The sequence below is a fragment of the Oncorhynchus keta genome, chromosome 30 (genome assembly GCF_023373465.1).
Source record: "Oncorhynchus keta strain PuntledgeMale-10-30-2019 chromosome 30, Oket_V2, whole genome shotgun sequence".
Lineage (NCBI taxonomy): Eukaryota > Metazoa > Chordata > Actinopteri > Salmoniformes > Salmonidae > Oncorhynchus > Oncorhynchus keta.
The window spans coordinates 47,979,287-48,002,984 of NC_068450.1; the positions used below are offsets into that span (position 1 = coordinate 47,979,287).

The window sequence follows — 23,698 nt, forward strand, 5'->3', positions numbered from 1 at the left end:
ATTCAATGCAAATCTGAGTATGCTAATCTCGCCTATATGTGGATTAGTTTGCTGTTATGAATGTGCAAGGGTCACATTCCTTGCATACGTCATCAATGGACCATGTGACTTCAATGTCCCATTTATTGCAGAAGGTTGGATGCAAGAGATTATGTGTAGTTATTACTATGTGACAATCTTTTGTGATGATTTTGCAGGGTAGGCTATTTAATATTTTCAATTAGCTGCATACAGTCAGTGCACTTCAGAATAACTGAATGTATAGAATACAGCATTTATTTTTAAACAGTATCCTCCATACAATATAATGTAACACTACACAAATCCTGTGCGTTACTATGGGGCTCGAACACACCTAAATTTGACCAGGATGGGGACATGCATGTGATAATCACGGTGAGGAAAAAGAATGGTATTCTAATTAATTGTACCTTATTGAATGAGTGGCAGGTAGCCTAGTGGTTAGAGCGTTGGACTAGTAACCAAAAGGCAAGATCAAATCCCTGAGCTGACAAGGTAAAAAATCTGCCATTCTGCCCCTGAACAAGGCACTGTTCCTAGGCTGTCATTGAAAATAAGAATTTGTTTTTAACTGACTTGCCTGGTTAAATAAAGGTTCAAATAAATCTAATTCAATAGGCCTAACATTCAGAATAATCAAATCAGTGCTTTAGTTCATCAATTATTTACACTTTACTGTTTCACTCACACCTCTTCTTTCTCTTTGCTTCAGCTCTAGCCAATTTCACAAAGTGCATAAATCATTAATTGATGATACACTACAAAATGTCATCAATCATCAGTAAATGCTGTCCCTGCTTTATAATTTGTTTTTCCCTGTTTTATGGTCGTCACTTGTTAACACTAGTTAACACAGCCACAAAATCATAATTATTGCTCACTTTATGCCTAACCCTAACCTCACATTTTTTTGTTGCGGTTCAGAGTTTGTGGCTGTGGAATCTTACTTTGTGGCTGTGTTATTTAGAGTAAACCCTGCCGTACTATAACCAATCAGCATACATTTCCTCTTACAGCTGGACAAATCATCGCCGTCCACGGGGTTCGGATTGGGGGCGGAGACCATTTACTATGATTGACATGTAGCACAAGCAATCCAATACTTAAAATTCCCGGAAAACGTCACCATTTTCACTTCAGCAACCAATAAACAATTGGAGAAGGTGTGGCTACTAATCCAAAGTGGATGCCCCAAAGTCACACGTGATCCTACTGTAGTTGAAGGTGTCACATCGAAGCAGGAGGTACGTAAAGACGAACAAATGTCACTTCTTTCAAATATAGCTACTTCGCTTAATTATTCTTTCAGTCTACATTTACCCAGCTTGTTCAGTGGCATGCAATGCTGTCCAGTATATTTTAACTGTATTTATCATAATGAAAAAGCTCGAGAAACGATGCGTGGTCTTAGCGTGGACTGGCTAACGTTAGTAGCTGACAGAGGCCAGCTATTTAGTAGGCTAATTTAGCTAACGTTAGGAAAGTAAAGATAGCTACTGTTATCCAACAAATGAACGTTGACATGTTCTGTCAGTAGCGCACAGTTGCTCGTGTGTCCCTTTTGCCACGTTAGTTAGACATTTTGAAAGTGTTTAAGTCAGCTAACGTTAGCTACTGGAGGCAAGGATACATTGTGGCATCCATCTAATGTCAGCAATTAAGTGGTTAAGTAAAAACCCGCCTCGCGCTAAAGTAAGGAAATTGACAAGTATTGCCTTGGTGTGCGTGCACATGTCAGAACCATTGTGTAACAAAAATCACGTAGGTATATTACCAGAAAGAAATGTAGTCATGATGCAGTAGTCGATGTGTCATGGTGAGAAACTAATGTATAGTGAATCATTTGCCACGGCTATTTAAATCTCGAGCACAAGTAAATGAATGAATGGATTAAAGAAGCATTGTGCCCTAACGTTAATTACCTACCGGTATGTCCTTTTTCATTTGGTCCTTGTTATCTCTTTGGCTGTGTTAGATATCAGTGGGTGACAAGACCTACGCACTTCAAATTGGGGTTTATCAAGTGAGGAGCTAGCTACAGGTAGTTATTGTATCTAAAATAATTTCCCTTAAGACGTACACGAACCTGCTTGTAGGAATGGCCACATGGAAACGGGCATTGCTGGTAAGGATGAAACGCGTAGAAGTCTGACCAGTTTTTCAAACCCACTTCCTCTGATGCATTCAACACCCTCTTGGAAATGTAGCTTTAAAAGTTTGCACATCTGAATAAACGACTTGGCCTGTGTCATCTTATTGAATGGTTGACACATTTTTTAGCTAGCTATCTGAGAAATGTAAATGGAAAATATTTATTTCAAAGGGAAGTTGGACGTTTTATTGTTTACCCAAGGTTAAATAATGACTTCTAATTTCTGATGGGTAATATTTATGGTCACACGAGAAGCTGTTACATTTTGTGTACATTGACAAGATGATTGCACCTTTAACCCACTCTCTTGTTGACCTAATCAAGAAACTAATGTTGAATGGTACAATAGACTTGCATGCTTTGAAAATATATTTGCTTTTATTTAGTCTTACGTATTTTCCATTCTCTCTTTGAGACAGTCAAGGCACATGAGGGTCATTGGGTCCTTATCCTATTTGCTTAAACCCACCGCACACCCACACTTAAATCCCTACAGTATGACTTAGACTGGGCTTCGTATCACATAGTAGTCTATCCATTATCAGAGGCTGCATGTTGCTTATCCATTAGGGGATACACTGTGAAAGTGCTGTGCAACATCTTGCAAGATGTCTGTCCATGTGGCGTAGCCTAGCTCGAAACAATTAACCATATGACCACAGCAGTAGTAGATGGCACTGTTTTTCCCCAAATACAGAGTGAACTGAATGGAATTAATTCAAAAGACTGGCTGGCTGATAATAGTCTTTGATGTGTTGATTGAGCACTGATTGATTATGCTGTCCCCTCCCCCCCTTGTATCTGCTCTGTCCCTGACTTGAATACATGTGACCACTGAGGCATGATGTGAATGGGGGAGTGGTGTCCACTTGGCAGCACACCAAGGCCTCCCAGGTCCACCCTCCAGTGTGGTGGTTTGTTTTGTTTGGCCCCATGACTTCTTCAACCTGTGGTGAGAAAGTGAAATTTGCCACTCCTCTCACGTTTATCCCTCCATCCGTCCCTGGCCCACAAGGCACCTCGGCTTTTCCCTAGCCCCCCAGGCGGCCACCCTTCCAGCTCCTATGTCACACAAAACAGAAAGTGGAATCTGGGCCTAGCTAGTAAACTCCTTTGCCTCACCCATCCCAATAAGACCTGTATCTCACCGCTCACACTCAGTAAGTTGATTGTCAGGTTACATGCATGGTGCTTTTTGGTGGTGAGCTCCCCTCTGGTTATCCCCTCTTTGTTGGCAGCCAGACTTGTTGCAGGGAAAACACCCTAGTCACAGTGTACAAACAGGTTGCATGGCAGAATCCTTTATTGAAGAACACACTAGCACTGTCACCGGGCTTGGAGCTGTTCTATGAAAAGTTGTGGAGTTTTAGATTTATTTCTCCTCCGGCACTGGCATGGCAAACCCATGTGGTCACTGAAGTTTGTCTCATGTATGTGTATTGTCAATGTGCTCAATATATATTAGCCTAGATATAGCCTACCTATATATATTAATGCATAGCCTTTTTGGGGAGGTTGTGTTTGCAGCTCCTCCTCAGGACACTCCCTAGGGGACCTGGCTCCAGTGTTGACATATCCCTTAGTGGTAGTGCCCTGGTTACCATTCCTGACAAATAGGAGTTGGGGGGGTATATCTCCACCCCTACCTTATAGGCTACTCCAGTGACCACAGTCCCTTAGGAAGACCCTGTGATCTGTAGAACAAGCTCAATGTAGGCTTATGGATCAAGGTTTCCTTTAGGAAAATGTGGTACCGGACACTTGGACTGGCAGTTGGAGACATTTGAGCAACCCATATGCATTGGTTGCGTAACCTGATTAGAGCGTAAACCACAATTCCTAGAATGGCAGAAATCACATTTCGATTATGGTTATGTCTTTTAACAGAACATGCGACTCAAGGATGCAACGTCGTGTGTCCTTACTGAATTCCTATGCAAACTTTTACCATTTTACAACTGCCACATTTACTGTTCCTTAGCCAACAAGTTGAGTAACAAATAGCAAAATCACTAGCCAATGTCAGTCTAATATCCCCCATAAAAGTTTATTTGTCAGCTTGTCCGTTCTGCATGAGAAAGAAATGGCCTTTTCCAAACAGACTCTGTGACAGTTGATGCAACAGATCAGAACCTTTAGCTTAGAAATTTAGTGAACTATTTCTTCACATAAGGACAGCAATGCGCACAAGGAACGATGCGTGGATTTTTGTTTCATAACGCAATTAGGGGGGAAAACACTTGTCAAAGCGCACCACACAGAGATTAAAATATGAGAGGGGTTATCTAAAGATGCAGCAACTAGCATGGGTTGCTAATATGACTAGGATTGTGCCTTTGGCTACTGGACAATCAAAGAAAATTGATTTGAGAACCAATAGAACATGACAGAAATGGACTACTGGTTTCAATGGCATATGGAAGTCTTTGTAAAATAATTGCCTCCACGTTTCTATGGTTGGCTTTTACTTTGAAGCATGGAAAGACATGCCTTATTTTTAATTTGACCTTTATTTAACTAGGCAAGTCAGTTAAGAACAAATTCTTGTTTTCAATGACGGCCTAGGAACAGTGGGTTAACTGCCTTGTTCAGGGGCAAAAGGACAGATTTTTACCTTGTCAGCTTTGGGATTCGATCTTGCAACCTTTCGGTTACTAGTCCAACGCTATAACCACTAGGCTACCTGAAGTATAACATTCAGGTTTCAAACAAATGTTTTTTTAACCAAAATGCGTTCTGCCTCCAGCTCATTCCAAAGGTGTGTGTGACATGTGGAAGCCTGCCTACTGTTGCACTTGACTGGCGAATCGGAAGCATGCTTCAATTACCAGTTGAGAAATAAAAATAGTGGCCCCTTACATTTTGCATCACAACAGTGAAGTGTATAGCGCATAGAATTACAAAGGTATTGTCAGACATTATTCATTCTAATCAGACAGTTTTATTTTTTATTTTCTTATGTGGTCAATACATTAGGCAGGTACTGGAAAAAAATCGAACACTAATGTAAATATGGGAAGCCGGGCATGCTATTCATAGCTGACTTTTGATCAAGTACGACTGGAGTTTATATATAAATGCCTGCAACATTTTCAATTTTGGAGTATCTCTTATCAAATGGGTTAAAATCATGTAACCCTAGGTGTAAATAATGGCTACTTCTCAAATTTTAAACTGTCAATAGGAGTAAAACAAGGTTGTCCACTAACGGCATATCTATTTATTATGGCCATCAAAATGTTGGCTGTTAAAATCAGATTCAACAATAATATTAATGGATTAGAAATCCAGGGCTCAAAAACAAAGGTGTCATTGTACGCTGATGATTAATGCTTTCTTTTAAATCCACAACTTGGATCCCTCCACAGCCTCATAGAGGATCTAGATAATTTTTCAAACCTCTTTGGATTAAAAACCAAATGATAAGTGTACTACTGTATTATGTATTGGATCACAAAAAATACTACTTTTATATTTGCTGTGTAGTTTACCTATAAAATGGTCTGATGTGGGTATACATATCCCGGGGGAAATAACAAAATAAAAAAAACATTCCCCTGATTAACTCTTTAGTCATCCCAGTTTACCTATTTGTTTATGGTCTTACCTACACCTAGCGAACAGTTATATATATATTTATTTACATTTAAAAGGGCCTATTTATATTGTGAATTTGGAGGGCAGAAATGATTCAATATTAAAGCATTAGACCTCTCACTAAAGGCTTCAGTTATACTTAAATTCAAACTCTTTCTCTAGAAAATTAGGGTGAGACATTCTTACTATTTTCGAGAATGGCCCTTTTCCCTTTATTCAGATTACAATATCTCACTTTAAGTTATTTGAAAAGGAAATCATCTCCCAAATATCGCTATTTTTTTAAAACAAGTCAATTGAATCTAACAAATAATACAACAAATATTGTTGTTAAACTCAAATATTTAAACTCCTTTGATTAAAAAATATACCTTTATTAAAATGTATTTGTTAAAAATATATCTTCATAAGTGATATCAAAATAGGACTGGTGGAGTTATGTCACACGTACATTACTGCAAAAATGGAAGTGGAAGGGGGAAAAGTCAGTAACTTGTCTGTCTGCCCTGCATTAAAGACCATAATTGGTTAAAAAAAATTGTGATAAATATAAGTATACCAGTTTCATTTAATCACCAAAAAATGCACAATTGGGAAGAGATTTCGATCTACTGATTCCATGGTTTATGAACTGATATGCAAAATGACACCGGATTCAAAACTTTGAATTTTTCACAATTTTTATTTTAAAATTATTATCCAAAATTCTTGCAACTAATAGAATGTTATTTATATGGGGGATACAACCTTTCCAGCTCTGCAGATTTTGCAGTGAAGAGACGGAATCATTAGATCCTTTGTTTTGGTACTTTCCATATGTAGCTTGTTTTTGGTCACAGGTCCAGGAATGGCTGAAGAATTGCAATATTTACCTGGAGCTAACTCTGCAGATAGCACTACTGGGTGATTTGAAAAGTCATAGTCAATCGATCAATAATATAATACTTTTAGCAAAAATATATATTTTCAATTTACAATCCGTTGAAACAATAATAGAAAGGTTCAGTACTTTTGTGAAGCATCACAGCACAGTTGAAAAATATATGGCAAATAGAAATCCAAAATGGATGGTGTTAACCTCTAGTGACACCCCATCCCGTGAATGGGACCGTTTTCATCATCTTACACTAATTAGCATAACGCAACGGACATAAATCTTCCTAGAAAATCTTCCTATTCATGAAAATCACAAGTGAAATATATTGGAACACAGCTTAGCCTTTTGTTAATCATCCTGTCATCTCAGATTTTCAAAATATGCTTTACAGCCAACGCTAGTAAGTTTATAATAGCCTATTTATAATAGCCTAGCTTAGCATTATGCCTTGCTAGCAGCAAGTAACCTTGTCACGGAAATCAGAAAAGCAATCAAATTAAATCGTTTACCTTTGAACTTAGGATGTTTTCACTCACAATACTCCCAGGTAGATAGCCAAAGTTCATTTTTTCCCAAAATATTATTTTTGTAGGCGAAACAGCTCCGTTTATTCTTCACGTGGCTGAGAAATTACCCGGAAATTGCGGTCACCACAACGCCAAAATGTTTTCCAAATTAACTCCATAATATCGACAGAAACATGGCAAACGTTGTTTAGAATCCATCCTCAAGGTGTTTTTCTAATATCTATTCGATAATATATCCGTCGGGACAATTCATTTTTCTCTAGGACCGACTGGAGTAATGGCTACCTCTGCACTTTACGCGAGAATCTCTCTCGGAGCCACCATGTGACCACTTACGCAATGTGCCCCCATATGGCTATTCTTTAACAGAAATGCGTAACACTACGTCACAATGCTGTAGACACCTTGGGGAATACGTGGAAAGCGTAAGCTCGTTGATGGTGCATTCACAGCCATATAGGGAGTCATTGGAACGCAGCGCTTTCAAAACCTGGGGCACTTCCAGATTGGATTTTTCTCAGGCTTTCGCCTGCAACATCAGTTCTGTTATACTCACAGACAATATCTTTACAGTTTTGGAAATGTTAGTGTTTTCTATCCAAAGATGTCAATTATATGCATATTCTAGCATCTTTTCCTGACAAAATATCCCGTTTAAAACGGGAACGTTTTTTTTCTTCCAAAAATGAAAATACTGGCTTCTGTCTAAACGATTTCCCCTCAAATAGGCTCTGTATGCTATGCTTGTGTGACAAACATAAACTAATGAAAATACACAGTCCCACTCATTTTTTTTTTTTGCTTTTATCAAAGATACAGGAAAGTGTTGGCAAGGCGGGGAAGATATGGGAAAGGTGAGTCAAAGGGCAGTGGGCCGGATCTGAACCCATGCCAACTCTGGCATGTGTGTGCTGGGGTCAGCGGCAATAACCTCTGAAACACACAAGCCTCTAATTCCACAAAATGATGCAAATTAACCTATAAACTGATAAGCATATCCGGTCAAATGTATTTACATTGACTGGTATTTCCATCAATAAATAGGCAAAAAAAAGTATTGTTTTGCAATGGGATTTTTTTTTCTTATCCCTATTTATCGGTTAACTGTCTTTTCTTTTTTTTATTGGCCCAAAGCTTTCTCTTGCTGGCGAATGGAAATCCTGCTATAGATATGCTACATTGTTAATCCAAATGCCAAGTGGAAAGTAGAGTATTATGGTAATCTTCGCCTGATAATAGCCACTCTGGTAATTTAGCATGACTGTGCTATGCTATGGGAAGCGTTAGACGGTGTGGCTACGGACGTTAATCTCGCGTGGGGTTGAACTCATTAATGGAACAGTCTGCTATGTGCATGGAATGTACAGTAATACGTGTGCAACTGCATGCTAGCATGTAGACACTGGTATTCTCATGACAAAAAGACAGTTGATAACTTTGGTTAGTTTGTTAATAGACTTTGAGGCCCTCTAAATTATGAATTGATTTTAAATTAATTACAGTCATAAAATATGGCCTATATATCAGTTGTCTGTACTGCATATGGTAAGGTGGACCTAATAGTACTCTCACACCCCCCGCGCACGCTGTACCCAGACCCACTTATTTGGCTAATGGTATCAGAACATGCTGAGGGGTTGAGAATAGGATGGAATTATAACAGACTTCGATCTTATTGGCATTATCTGATTGAAGAAGACAAAGACCCAATCTCAAATCGATACTTGCCCCCTAGGTGTTTTGGAATATTTAAGTGGATTTTATAGGCTTAAGAAATATTGTAATTGTTCCACCTTGCCTTCTCATTAGGGGAGGGTTTATAAGTAGGCCATCATTGTAAGTAAAAATTTGTTCTTAGCTAGTTAAATAAAAAATGATAGTTAGGCGGAAGATTTGCCATATTGCTTAAACACCTACCCATTCTTCTTAATTAGAATTGGGATAGTGTCGAAGGAGCCAACGTCTGTGTGCACACAGCCTGCCCTAAATTGTTTGTATGGTGTTGAGTAAATTGCCTGTGAATAATATGAAAGGTAGATATTTGTGTGTGTTAACTCTGTGTGTGTGTGTGTGTGTGTGTGTGTTACATGGGGCGCTAGTGTAATCTCATTGGACTGAATCTCATTAGGGGAAGGGAATCAGGCTGCATATGCCTCAGGCTCGTCGCTATGGCAATGGGTGCCAGTGAGGCACTGGGTAACGGCATGGCGACCATATGCCTGGCAACAGTCGGAGGGAGTGTGCGTTCTATAGGCATGAAAAGGATAAAACATTTTTGAAAATTAGGGAGCCCAGTTGTAGAACTAATGCTCAATCTTGTTCCAGGAGCTTTTAATCATAATGCTTTTAAGACCAGCGTTGTGGTTTTGATTCCTGATTGTACCACCTCTACCAGTAGGCTTGTTCTAATAGGATAAGAAACTGTAATTTAACCTAATGGCCACCTGCTCGGAAATGATTCCCTTTTTCCAGCTCAAATTATATGCTAGGTTGCATTGTCAGTCGCCCCCATATTTTTGTTTCTGTTAGATCGTGTCTCTCTTGTATCCCAGTGACGCCCACCCATCTCTCTCTCTCCCCAAAAGCAGCCGCTTTCTCTTTTTCATATCTTATTCTCCCTCTCCTGTGTCCCTCATCTCATTTAACCCCTTGTTTATGCTTTATTAAATGGCCACCTTCTCTACTCACTGCTGTCATTTGCCTTCTTCTTCATCACATTCCTTTCTTCACCTCATGTCCTACCCATAGCCTCTAGTTTTATTTCTCTTAACCACCGTTTGAATCAGCCTCTACTCTTACACGTTTTTGATCTGAAAGGAATTGATGGGTGTAACTAAGTAATAATACTGTGGCTCCGCTGTTCCTCCCTAGCCCTTGGGGTAAGGTGGCTAGGAATCTGTATGCCATATGCAACAACTGAAATGGATAAGGAGGGGATTCAATAGGAATCTGAAATGAATGTAGATGAAGACCATAACAGATTCTCACTTGTTAATTAGTAATTAAGCCATTAGTGTGCTTGCGTCAGCGAGACCACTACTGTTATCCGCCATACTGCTTATTAAAACACTTTTGAACAGCTGCCGAGCGAACACATTTTCTTCAAGAAATTGGCCTAGTGAATTAATTGCTCTCCCTTCTCTCCCCTAGACTATGGAGCTGAAGGTGAGGTATGTTCTGCTGCTGGCCGTGGGCCTGTGGTCAACACTGCTACTGACCACGGTGACCGCCCACCAGGAGGAGGAGGACGAGCCTATCATGGAGATGGGGGGCGACATGGATGTGGAAGACGAGATGGAGGAGCTTGACCATGGGGAGGAGCTTCTGGATGGGGAGGTGGAGGCAGACATGCCCCCGGGACCACCACCAGTCCCTAAAGTAAGTCTATCCTAGGCCAGTGTGTGTAAGGTTATGGTTTCAGTGGTTGAAATCTCAGTTTTGGTAGAAGCGTGGCTCTTGTCTTCCCTTCTAGCATGCCCAGATTGTGACAGCCAAGGAGAAAAGGTTAGGCCTACGTGGCTGCTCACTGTTATACACAGATTCAAGCCAACCTACCCATATTCAGTCGTCAAATGTCTTTTGTGAAAGGGCTGTAGAGTGAGTGGGAGGTTTGAGCTCATTTCAAGGAATGAATGTGATTCGCACAACGCCACAAATGATAGAGGCTAAGCCTGTGCTGGGACTGCTTAGTGTCCTTCCTTTCTCCACTAGCTCTGAAATGTAGAGATATGACCTATAGTTCAGAAGGGATGAGAAGTTGGTGAATTAGCCCTGACGACTCACACTAAATTCTTCCTGATGCTCTGTCATTCGCAACATACTTTCGTCTGAGACTGCCATCATTGAAATCGTCTGTGGTGACGAGGGGCATGGGGGGTGTTGTACGGTTTGAGGGATTTTCAAACCACCGCTTTACCCTCGTGTGTTCTGGTTCTGGCCCAATCCATCGTTTTCCGGATCAATCAGACCTCCCAGAATGTGTTCGCATCTGTAAATGTTCGGGAAAGTACTCCGATCCAGACTCACTGTGGAAAAGAAACGAACATCCGTGGGCATAGCGTTTGGCCAGAGCAAGGAGTCTGGGTAGCTAGGCAAGTGGTGAATAGCTCACTAGCCTGACAATTGTAAAAAAACAGAGGTGATGCGTTGATTAGCAATGCGACATGATGGTTTGCTCTCTGGCTGACCTATGTACTCCTATTGCTCTTGCATAGGACACAACACACACAACTACAAGTGGCCTGTTCGGCACACTAAACACCTTATGTGGAACCAGGCAGTGGAAGAGCTGACCCAGTGATCCACTGACCCCTCTCTGCTCCTCTCTAGGTGACCTACAAAGCTCCCGAGCCCACGGGAGAACACTTTTTCGCCGAGTCCTTTGACATGGGGACCCTTGACAGGTGAGCACTCTGGTTTCCCCAGAGTTTAAAAAAATGTCAACTTTGAAATTAAAGCAAGCACCGTTTTATAATGTATTATAGTAATGAAGTCTATATCGGAGAAGATACGATATTCAAACATGCTGCCCTAAAACCAAATAGCCTAGGTAGTATAAACTGTGTCTTGTCTCTTCTTTTCATGTGCCACAATGTGCTGGGTAAGTGCTCACCATAGGACCAGCTGCTATTTAAACTTTTTGTAAGGATAAACACGAACCCAGCACCTAGGCTATTCCCCCAGCAGCTTCCCCTATGGTGTCCAGGTGCTACCATGTTTACTTGACTCTCAAGTCATCTCGCTTCTCCTGTTTGTTTCAGCTGGGTCCTGTCAAAGGCCAAGAAGGATGACATTGATGAGGATATCGCCAAGTATGACGGTAGGCACCAAGACAATTCCTCTCTGTCACATTAGAACATAAAGCATTCTTCCGGGTAGTATTCATTAGGGCACAACTTAGCAAACCATTTTGCAACTAGAATTAATATAAGGTAGTCCCTACATTTCAGTAAATTGTCTTCCGTTCAATGCCCAATGAATATGACCCTAGGTTCGGCTCCATTCAGACATTTATCTAGTGAGTACTCTCCTTTACTTGCGTGTTCGACCTCCGTCTTGCAGGTAAATGGGAGGTGGAGGACATGAAGGACGGCAAGCTGCCCGGCGACAAGGGCCTGGTCCTCAAGTCCCGTGCCAAACATCACGCCATCTCAGCCCAGCTCCTCAGGCCCTTCATCTTCGACACCAAGCCCCTCATCGTCCAGTATGAGGTCAACTTCCAGCAAGGGATCGACTGCGGCGGCGCCTACGTCAAACTGCTCTCCCAGACACCCGACCTTAACCTGGTAAGAACATGCACACCGTGGCATTTATGATGGAAACATCAAGTACTACTGTACATGCTCCCAAAGGTGTTTGTTTTTAATAGATCCTGTTTAGACCTGAGCTGTGTCTTCATCAGTACAACCATTTTTTTACCCAATACATCTGCACGTAGACTGCCTCCTTGAGGTTAATGTAGTTCTTTTGCCCTTCAGGATGAGTTTGTTGACAAGACTCCCTACACCATCATGTTCGGACCAGACAAGTGCGGCGAGGACTACAAGCTGCACTTCATCTTCCGCCACAAGAACCCCAAGACTGGCGAGTATGAGGAGAAGCACGCCAAGAAGCCCGACTCAGACCTGCGCACCTACTACACCGACAAGAAGACCCACCTTTACACTCTGGGTAAGACATTTCAACATGTTCTACTCACAAGGCCTATATACTCTTTGATGGTCTACTAGTCTACACTGACAAGAAGACTCACCTAGGGAGACAACATGGTGAACAAGACATTTTCACATGTTCTGTGAATCAGGTATGCTAATGACATTTCCAGGTGTATTCCTCTAAACATCTCTACCTACCTCTCTCTCTCGCCTCCTAGTGGTGAACCCAGACAACAACTTTGAGGTGCTGGTGGACCAGGTGGTGGTGAACAGTGGTAACCTGCTGACAGACATGACCCCCCCCATCAACCCGGCTGCCGAGATCGAGGACCCCGACGACCACAAGCCAGAGGACTGGGATGAGAGACCCAAGATCCAGGACCCTGACGCAGTCAAACCCGAGGACTGGTAAGTGTGCATTAAGTGTAGGGGAAAAAGTGGCTATTTCGCCAGGTTTTCTTACGTGCTGAAGTTACACAGCGTGTGCATGTGCGTTTCAAATGTAGCTGTGGAATACGTGTGTGTGTCAGGATTTTATGTGTTTTTGTGTGTGTACCCTCTAACTCTCTCCCCTGTCCCATAGGGATGAGGATGCACCGAAACAGATCCCAGATGAGGACGCAGTGAAGCCAGACGGCTGGCTGGATGATGAGTCCGAGTATACCAGCGACCCCGACGCGGTCAAGCCCGAGGACTGGTAACTACGATACCTTTACTCTCTCGTTCCACTCATCCTTCCCCACATAGCGTCCACCATGGTACTCCATCTCTTCTCTCGCTCTACCCTCGTCTGTCACTCTATTCTTTGCCCCCCTCCCTTCAATCTCTCTCCTTCTCTCTGCCCTTCGTCTACCACTCTACTACCTTCCCTCTGTCTTTTCTGTCCCTTCGTGGTGTACCGTCATCTGGTTTAGCCCACTCAGTTCTTGGAAGCTAATTGCTAGTGTTTGCGGCAAGCTCCTCCTCTTTTCTGTGGAGAGAGCGGGCTTCCTGGTGAGAGGAGCTAATATCACATGGCGTGCTTTGCCTCAGGACAGCCAGGCCTGGTTTTTGGGCTCTGTACAGCTCCCCCTCTGCTCTCACTGTCTTTGATGTCTCACTTCTGTGGTGGAAATTAAATTAGAGCCCCCAGAGAAGAGGAATGGGACACAGTGGATAAAGGGGATCTATAGAAAGGGAGGAAAAGGAGATGTTTTTTTTTTCTTTTTCACTTACGCCTTTACTTTCTCTCAATTTGATATTTTTTTCTTTTTTGTGGTCTTTTGCTTTCTCACACCTACAGTAACTTGTAATCGTATAGCATCATGTTGTACAATGTATGGCTTTGTCTGTATTGTGATCTGTGATGTTTTTCTCCAGGGATGAGGATATGGATGGTGAGTGGGAGGCCCCTCAGGTCCCTAACGCCCTCTGTGAAACAGCCCCCGGCTGTGGCGCTTGGCAACGGCCAATGATTGACAACCCCAGCTACAAGGGCAAGTGGAAGGCCCCCATGATTGACAATCCCAACTACCAGGTAACCCTTCACACTTCCCAGCGTGTACCATATACCAAAGCATCAGTCACTTTAGGAAAATGTTTTACCCCAGTGCAGTCTGTAGCCTAAATAACATGCACACAATCGTTGCACTTGCTCTTTCCAATTTGGTATTTGTATTGATGAGAGCCTACTATTTGCTCTTTTTCTTGTCTTGCATTGGTGACGTTGTGTTCTTGTCTTTCCCCAAAAAAATCTCATACCTTTTTTTTTTTAACTACTGAGTTCTCGGTGCAGAGAAATCCAAATGTATATACTTACAAATGGCTCCCCAAAAGAATAGTTTATGAATGCAACTCTCACGTTACTGTACACTCAACCCTCAATGTACCTCCCAGGGTGTGTGGAAGCCCAGGAAGATCGCCAACCCAGCCTTCTTCGAGGACCTCCATCCCTTCAGAATGACCCCCTTCAACGCCGTGGGCCTGGAGCTGTGGTCCATGTCCAGCGACATCTTCTTTGATAACTTCTTCATCACCAACGAGAGGCACACGGCCGATCGCTGGGCCAATGATGGCTGGGGCCTGAAGAAGGCTGCTGAGGGAGCCGCTGAGGTGGGTGCAATAGAGAGACGGGCCCACAGAGAGACGGGCACACAGACTCCTCATGACTAGTTGATAAAATTCTCATAAATACTTCACATAAAATATACAGACATTTGATAAGGAACGAATATGCAGTGCAATCATCTGACATTTCAAGCAGGTCCATAAGATCTCTCTTTGCTCCATATCACACTTCTATCCTAACCATAGAACGTTCAGCTTCTTATTTGCATAGAATTCCTCTTGCATCTAAGATATTCCCTTTGGACAGTTTGTTTTGAAGCACCTAGAACTAAGGGACCTATTCTTGTATCCAGAGACTTTTCCAAAACCTCTTCAGGGAGCAAGGTGGATATTTGTAGCGTTGCTGTTTTTACATGATGCAAGCCTCTAGTCTCTGGGGTAAGCAATCAAGTCAGATTGACTAGCGGTGACAAAAATATAAATGCAACAACCAACAATTTCAACGATTTTATTGAGTTGCAGTTAATATAAGGAAATCAGTCAATTAAAATATTCATTATGCCCTTATTTAGGAATTTCACATGGCTGGGCAGGGGCGCAGCCATGGGTAGGCCTCGGAGGGCATAGGCTGGGCCTGACTCCCCAGAGGGTGGGCCTATCAGAATTGAGTTTTTCCCCACAAAAGGGCTTTATTACAGACAGAAATACTCCTCAGTTTCGTCAGCTGTCCAGGTGGCTGGTCTCAGACAATTCCGCCGTTAAAGAAGCTGGATGTGGAGTTCCTGGGCTGGCGTGGTTACACTGAGTCAGCGGTTTTGAGGCCGGTTGGAAGTACTGCCAAATTCTCTAAAATGACGTTGGAGGCGGCTTATGGTAGAAACATGTACATTCAATTCTCTGGCAACAGATCTGGTGGACTTTCCTGCAGTCAGTATTCCAACTGCATGCTCCTTCAACTTGAGACATCTGTGGCATTGTGTTGTGTGCCAAAACTGCACATTTTAGACTGGTCTTTTGTCCCCAGTACAAGGTGCACCTGTGTAATGATCATGCTGTTTAATCAGCTTCTTGATATGCCACACCTTTCAGGTGGATGGATTATCTTGTGAAATGCTCACTAACAGGGATGTACACAAATATTAAAAAATGTATTGAACATTTTATACATTCGCCCAAGTTGATCATAAGACATGAAACGAAGGCATCAGTGATTCATATTTCCTGTGAATTTCTGAAGGGGCAATGAGAATTTCACCAAGCTGTATGTGCGATGCGCACGTTTAACACTTTGTGTAGCCGTTAGCGATGCTAATGAAAATCCTTCTGGTAGATGGAAAGGCTTTCCCACAACCTTTTCAATTAAATGTTAACTACAATGTAGCCTATGCTTACCTTACATAATGATATGATTATTTGCATCAATTCAGTGGGTATTGGTGTTAACCATCACATCTGCATTACAAAACAACAACGCTATACAAAAGCCTCTTGCTAAGTGCACATTTAAAGGGTATCAACATTTCAAAACATTTTCCCAGACTTCAAAAGTGGTCTCCTGATGTGGTGTAAGCATTGTTGTGGACTTAGAACACCTGTTTGAGTTGTTTTCGGGCCCTACATGACATTAGAAATTCAATAAAACAACAATCTTTAGAATATAGCTTTTATAATGGTGTGTTGAACTACATCTGCGCTAGCCTACTGCTGCGCCTTTTATTTAACTAAGAAAGTCAGTTAAGAACAAATTATTATTGACAATGGCGGCCTACCCCGGCCAAACCTTAACACGGACGACGCTGGTCCAATTGTGCGCTGCACTATGGCACTCCCAATCATGGCCGGTTGTGATACAGCCCAGGATCGAAAAAGGGTCTGTCATGAAATGTAGTGCCTTAGAAATGTAGTGCCTTAGACCGCTGCGCCACTCGGGAGCCTTTAGGCTACCCTGAATTCAGTATGCTATTTTCCCTACTTCGAATAGCAAGTAGGGAAAATGGAATGATCTGACACAGATCAATGCAAAACACTCAACAGAAAAACTTATTGTAATGGGATCAGTTCTGTCATGGTAAAAATTGGAACTTCTCTTTTGCTGTTACTGTTGGCCAAACCACTGGAGAAAAGCAGCGTGTCTGTTGTTTATGTGCGTTTGTGTCATTCTGATTGGTCGAGAGTCAATAGCAATTTATATTTATTGTTTTTTTACTATCAGGGTATCGGACTAAAGGTCATTATTTTAATAGTAAAATAATTACAAAATGCCCTGCTGATCGCTCCGTTCCATTTAATCTTATTTATTATAGTCTAAAAGGCCAAACGGATCCTAGATCAGCACTCCTATGCTTAGAAGGATCGCCCTACCCCCAATCCTTACTGTAACCATTAGTAAGGTAACAATTAGAAGGGGATGAGAAAATGTCACTGTTAGTGGTGACTTCTCTGCCTGTGTCTTCTCATGGGGACTCCAGACCAGACACACTCCCCACACCCTTCAGAGGAATGCTGCTGGCAAGCCTGGCTCTGTGTCACATATGGAAAACCCTTCCCTGCCCCGCCCCTAAGTGGAAACAGACATAACATGTGGAACTCCAGGGGGAGATATGCTGAACAGTAAGAGTGAAACAGTCAATGTCACTGTGCTCCAGCTGCTCCTCTGTATAATGAGTTGGCTTTAGTTGAAAAGCTTCTTGAGCTGTTCTAGCATGACTCGCTGGTGGTGGGGCGCATACTTAAACCGCTAGAGTACACTGTTCCATAAAACCAAAGTTACAGCTGAAACTGTGGCACCATTGCGAAGCCGTGGCCCTGCTTCACACACAAACGCACACAAACATACACATAGGTCTTCTACTGAGGTCACCCTCTAAGTGGTGGTCTCACTCATTTTGAGCTGTCGTGTGTGTGTGTGTGTGTGTGTGTGTGTGTGTGTGGAGCAGTAGAGTTGTGGTGAGTCCAGGGGGATGATGGTGGCTTGTACCCAGGGATTAACCGACTAGCCGTTCATTTGGCCACCTCATCAAAATTATTTCAGCCACGGACCAATGCTGCCTCTTTTTCCTAAAGGTGAATTCCTGGGATGCTTGGCATGTTGGGCTTAACGGCCCTCTCTCTCTACACAGCTAGGCCGCCCACTCCCTCACTCTCGCTTTCTCTCAATTTTGAGCACTCTTGCTCATTTTCTGCTCCCCCTCTCTCCCTTGTTCTCTAATTTTTCTGTTCTCGCTGTTGCTCTGTTGCTGTCTAGTTTCCTCTTGCTCTCTTTCTCGCTCACGCTCTTCCTGGTGGACACGCTCTCTTACTCTCGCTTGACTGCATTTTCTCTTCTCTTCTCTCCCTCTTTCTCTCTGTCTTGCTGTTCTCTTACTCTCTCACACGTTCTCTTCGTCAGAGCATCACACACACACGCGGCCGTACTTGCTATAGTGCCTGCAGAAAGTATTCACACCCCTTGACTTTTTAAGCCTGAAATTAAAATGGATTTAAATTGATTTTTTTTTCTTCACTGGCCTACACACAATACCCCATAATGTTAGTGGAAATATGTTTTTTTTCTAAATGTTTACAAATTCATAAAAAATTAAAAGCTGAAATGTCTTGTGTCACGTATTCAACCCATTTGTGGCAAGCCAAACTAAGTTCAGGAGTGAAAATGTGCCTAACGCACACAATAAGTTGCATGGATTCACTCTGTGTGCAATAATAGTTTTGAACATGTTTTGTGAATGACTACTTCATATCTGTATCCCACACATAATTATATGAATCTCAGTGCTAGAGGTGTCACTACAGACGCCCTGGTTCAAATCCAGGCTGTATCACAACCGGCTGTGATTGGGAGTCCCATAGGGTGGCGCACAATTGGCCCAGCGTCGTCCGGGTTTGGCCGGTGTAGGCCGTCGTTGTAAATAAGAATTTGTTCTTAAATGCCTAGTTAAATAAATAAAATATGTAAGGTCCTTTAGTCAAGCAGTGAATTTCAAACACAGATTCAAACTCAAAGACCAAGGATGTTTTCCAATGCCTCAAAAAGAAGGGCACCTATTGGTAATGACATTTAAAAATATAAATAATAATAATGCAGACATTGAATATCACTTTGAGCATGGTGTAGTTATTAATTACACTTTGGTTGGTGTATCAACACACCCAGTCACTACAAAGATACAGGCTTCCTTCCTCAGTCAGTTGCCGGAGAGGAAGGAAACGACTCAGGGATTTCACAATGAGGTCAATGGTGACTTGAAAACAGTTACATAGTTAAGTAGTTGTGATAGGAGAAAATTGAGGATGGATCAACATTGTAGTTACTCCACAATATTAACCTAATTGGCAGTGACAAGAAGGAATCCTGTACAAACTACAAATATTCAAACATTCATCGTGTTTGGAACAAGGCACTAAAGTAATACCGCAAACAATGTGACAAAGCAATTAACTTTATGTCCTGAATACAGTGTTATGTTTAGGGCAACTCCGAATAAAACACATTACTGACTACCACTCTCCATATTTTCAAGCTTAGTGGTGGCTGCATCATGTTATGGATATGCTTGTTAACAGTTAATGACTGGGGAGTTTTTCCAGGATAATAAAGAAATAGAATGGAGCTAAGCACAGGCAAAATCCTGGAGGAAAACCTGGTCTGCTTTTCACCAGACACTGGGAGACTAATTCACCTTTCAGCAGGACAATAACCTTAAACACAAGGCCAAATCTACACTGGAGTTGCTTACCAAGAAGACGGCAAATGTTCCTGAGTGGCAGAGTTACAGGTTTGACTTAAATCTGCTTGAAAATCTATGGCAAGACCTGAAAATGTCTGTCTAGCAATGATCAACATCCAATTTGACAGAGATTAAAGGATTTTGAAAATACTAATGGGCAAACGTTGCACAATCCAGGTGTGGAAAGCTCTTAGACACTTACCCAGAAGCACTCAGCTGTAGTTGATGTCAAAGCTGCTTCTACAGGGTATTGACTCAGGGGTGTGACTTATGTAAATTTGATATTTCATTATCAGTCAATTAGCACAAATGTCTGAACATGTTTTCACATTGTCATTTTGGGGCATTGTGTGTAGATGGGTAAAAACAACAACATTTAATCCATGTTGAATTCAGGCTGTAACACGTCAAATAAGTTAAAGGCTATGAATATTTTCTGAAGGCACTGTACATACCACTCAGTGAACCATGGAGCGCGCTGAGAATTCCATTGGTTTCACAGCCTCATTGTTTGCTCTACGGATAATTTGGTTTTACACCGGTAGCACTGCCGGGGCAGTTGGCTGCCACTGTTAATATGGAAATGCTTGTCTCAGATCTGCCATTGCAGTATGCATGGAATTGGGACACACAAACTCCTGTGCATTGTCACTACTACGAACAGTCTGAGTAGGCAAGACTTTAGTTAGTACTTAACCATTTAACCTAATGGTTTAACTAAGGGGCTTGTTTTGTGCTAGTTTCTTTGTTTAATGAAGTGTGTTGGTGCACAAATGTGTTGTGTTACTGGTACAGAGTAGTTTGTGGGGACTTCTGAGATGCACTGTGATACGGGAATTCCCCCAGCCCTTATAAGGACTTTCAGGAAGTGTGAGAGATGTGGGAAGAAACCCTCAGGCACTGGTTTTTCATAACACAATACACCATTTGGGGTCCATGTGAAAGATACAGGAGTGATGTTTTTCTTTTGTTGGCAAATGTGTTCTGACCATTTCTCAGGGACCCATAAAACTTTGGTATAACAGCGATGTTACAAACTTGTTACAAATAAAGATTTTTCAATGGCACCCAATAGTAAAATCCGCAACCTGCTTTAGTGATGCAGTTGATGGTGGTTGGTTGTGGTCGATGGTTCCCAGATCTTGACAGTTGCGTGACCGTGTTCTCCCCTCTCTTCTAGCCCGGTCTGGTGAACCAGATGATGACCGCAGCAGACGAGCGTCCCTGGTTGTGGGTGGTCTACGTGCTTACCGTGGCCGTGCCCCTAGTCCTGATCATCGTCTTCTGCTGCACTGGAAAGGTGAGGGAACACACTGTGACCACAGACCATCAAAGGTTGCATCTAAATAGTCCCCCCCCCCCACACACACACACACACACATACATTTGACTATGGATGTCATCATAGATTATGTTTTTGATCTGTGTTAATGAGTATCTTTTCACTCTCCAAACAGAAGACTGCTGCAGCCGACTACAAGAAGACAGACGAACCCCAGCCAGACGTGAAGGAGGAGGAAGTGGTGGAGAAGGCTGAAGCAGACCAAGTCAAGGAGGAGAAGAGCCAGCCAGGTAAGAACTGTCACCATTCCCATCCCCCCTCTCTTGATGTAGGATCACAAATCTGTTGACAGTGTGTGTGTCATTGACATTTATTTTACAGTGCGTGCTGTCTTGCAAGAGTAACAAGTTAGCCCGTCTCAGTAAATGCTAACTTTGTGTTTGTTGGTTTCCATAGCAGCAGCAGAGAAGAATAGTGATGCAGAAGACAGTCCTGCAGAGGAGGAAGAGGAGGAGGAGGAGGAAGAAGAGGTCACTGAAGAGGTCACTGAAGAGGTACGGGGACAGTAAGGCATGACTTGGTGAGCACGTTGTGGTTCGTTGTCACTATGAAATCAAAGCTTGCACTGTAACAGCACTTTGACAACTGCTGATGTAAAAAAGGGCTGTGTTGATGATGTACTTTATTGTTCAGAATAGAGACAATTATGGCTTGTGTGTAACCCAAAGCCCTCTCTCCTTTCTGCTCTCTCCAGAAACAAGAAGATGACCTCAGAAGGTCCCCCAGAAACAGGAAATTGAGAAAGGACTGATGTGGCTTTCACAATCCTGGATCTCTGATTTAAAACCAACAGCCCTGACCCAGGGTCACTCCCTAACCCCACCCACCCTTCCAGTCTCCCCATCTTTCCCCCCTGGGCCCTCCCTTTACTCCCCCTCCCAGGGCGATGAAGTGAACCCAACTAGACAACCATCTCTCTTGTCAGGATCAACAGAAAACAATCATGACTGCCTCACAATATGGACGACGATGATTCCAGTATGGTGGGGATGAAGACTGATGCGTTGTTAGTGTAGAAAAGGGTTTTATTTAACAGTGAAGAAAGAAATTATTTTCCAATACCATTCTGTAACACTAACCTAGGAACCCCTTCTGTCTTATCACTCAAACCTCCACCACCCTTTGCTCCCGCTAGTCAGCCCCCCATCCATCCATCCATCCCGCAGATCTAGACAGTATTTATCAACCGACTTTTCTGGGCAACACTACAGCTTGTAGGTTTTAGCCATTCTGCCTCTTGATGTCTTCTTGCTTGGTCCAGTTTAACAGTCCCATGCGTTTTGTATGTGTCATAGGGGTAGATGGACGTAGCATAAACGTTTCTGTTGAGGGTCGACAAAGAAAAATAACATGGCATTTGGATGTCTTATTGTCTGGTTATAACACTGCAGTTGTGTTTCTGGGGGGTTTCAAGAGACTAATTTTCCCATGATGCATGGTCTCACGTTTCATTCCATGTGGCTTTCACCATGTTTTTTTAAAAGTGTTTTGGTTGTTGAAAGACCCCTCTGAAGTTGTTCTAACTACGGTGAAGCTGGGAGTGGTTGGGGGGATCCATTGCACATGCTCAGTTCCCCGCAGAACCGGGGGGCAGGCAAAGTTTGAAGCAGAGGGAGGGAGAGCCAAGTAAGTGGGTTTCAGTAGGTTAGAATACGTTGCCTTAGACAGTCCTAGAGAGCAAGGTTTTCTGAAATAGTTTTTTTTCTGTGAATATACTGTGACCTTTTTTAATACTATGTATGTTACTTTTTATTTTTGATTCCATTCATGTTTTAGTTTTTTCTCTGGTCCTGATAGATAATGTAAGGATGTAGTGTACATGTACAGTAACGTGTGCAGGAGAAAAGAAAAGCTGGTTCTTGGAAAGATGACGGTTGGTTGCCGGCAGGCTTCTAAGGGAGATGTCAAGGTTGTCAGACTGGTGGCCAGCTCGTGCAGCCTCCTCCCTCATTGGTGGGATGAAACAATCTCCCGCCTAGCTACTGATAGATGAATATGCACATCCTATGACTGCATTTCCTGAGTCAAAAGCAGCAGCAGCAGAATTTAACACATCTTTCAGAATGTAACTTTTTTTGAGTCTCATGACAGTCTGACTCTTTAACAAGAGTCGTAAAGAGTACTCTCAGGGTGTCAAACAAGCTTCCCGCCTCACTTCTTTCTCATTGCATGATTCATTGATATCTTAAACTTACCCCATGCAACATGAAAAAGGTGCTAAAGAGAAAACATTGAGACTGCTCAATAGCCGGTACCTATCTGTGGACTACAGTCTTTAAGTTCCTTATTTCTTACTTACGTTTTGGTGAACCTGCCCATTCTGTTTTTAGAACTTCCTAAAAAGCAGGGAAAGCCAAAAACCATTAGAGGTTTGCCCCGTGTAAAAAAATAGTTGTCACTGTTCAACGTAACAGATGCACATGTAAACATACACACACATACCAGGTAATTGTTGCTGTTGCTGTCTGTTTGCATGGATCCCATTAAAAGTTTTGTCCTCTCAGATTCCTTGGTAGTGTCAGTCAGTCGTGTTTGGAATGCCATAATTCTTCTGTGTGCCATGGTGTCTCTGAGCGACCAAGGTGAATGGGGATTGGTTCTCCCGACAAACTAAGCTGCATGTGATTGGGTGATTAGTGTAGTAGGTTGATTCACCTATATCTACTACATTACATGTTGGAGGGTGGGGGGTGGCGAAGATGTAGAACTTGCTATGATGTTACTTACAAAACAGAAATAAAAAGATATTTGACTAAGA

At 42.4% G+C, this 23,698-nt stretch overlaps 1 protein-coding gene across 5 annotated transcripts; it reads left to right on the plus strand.

Annotated features, from left to right (window-relative positions):
- Nucleotides 1-1,141: 1,141 nt before the first annotated feature.
- canx (calnexin) lies at nucleotides 1,142-23,698 on the plus strand. 5 transcript variants are annotated; one of them, XM_035744558.2, is made up of 15 exons: nucleotides 1,247-1,265; nucleotides 7,988-8,028; nucleotides 10,325-10,552; nucleotides 11,504-11,577; nucleotides 11,935-11,993; nucleotides 12,236-12,459; nucleotides 12,652-12,844; nucleotides 13,047-13,236; nucleotides 13,412-13,525; nucleotides 14,188-14,344; nucleotides 14,704-14,919; nucleotides 20,779-20,898; nucleotides 21,056-21,170; nucleotides 21,337-21,460; nucleotides 21,635-23,698. In XM_035744558.2, exons 2-14 carry the CDS (start codon nucleotides 8,020-8,022, stop codon nucleotides 21,447-21,449), a joined length of 1,812 nt encoding a protein of 603 aa, XP_035600451.1. In that variant the 5' UTR covers nucleotides 1,247-1,265; nucleotides 7,988-8,019; the 3' UTR covers nucleotides 21,450-21,460; nucleotides 21,635-23,698. The 5 variants fall into 5 exon arrangements, with proteins under 5 accessions (XP_035600450.1, XP_035600451.1, XP_035600448.1 ...); XM_035744555.2 differs by having other exon boundaries at nucleotides 21,337-21,434; XM_035744559.2 differs by having other exon boundaries at nucleotides 21,340-21,460.

Excerpts from the sequence above, each read along its gene's own strand:
- canx (XM_035744555.2), top strand. Across the intron at positions 13,526-14,187 it reads GCGGTCAAGCCCGAGGACTG|GGATGAGGATATGGATGGTG; the intron begins GTAACTACGATA and ends GTTTTTCTCCAG. Across the intron at positions 21,171-21,336 it reads GGAGGAGAAGAGCCAGCCAG|CAGCAGCAGAGAAGAATAGT; the intron begins GTAAGAACTGTC and ends TGGTTTCCATAG.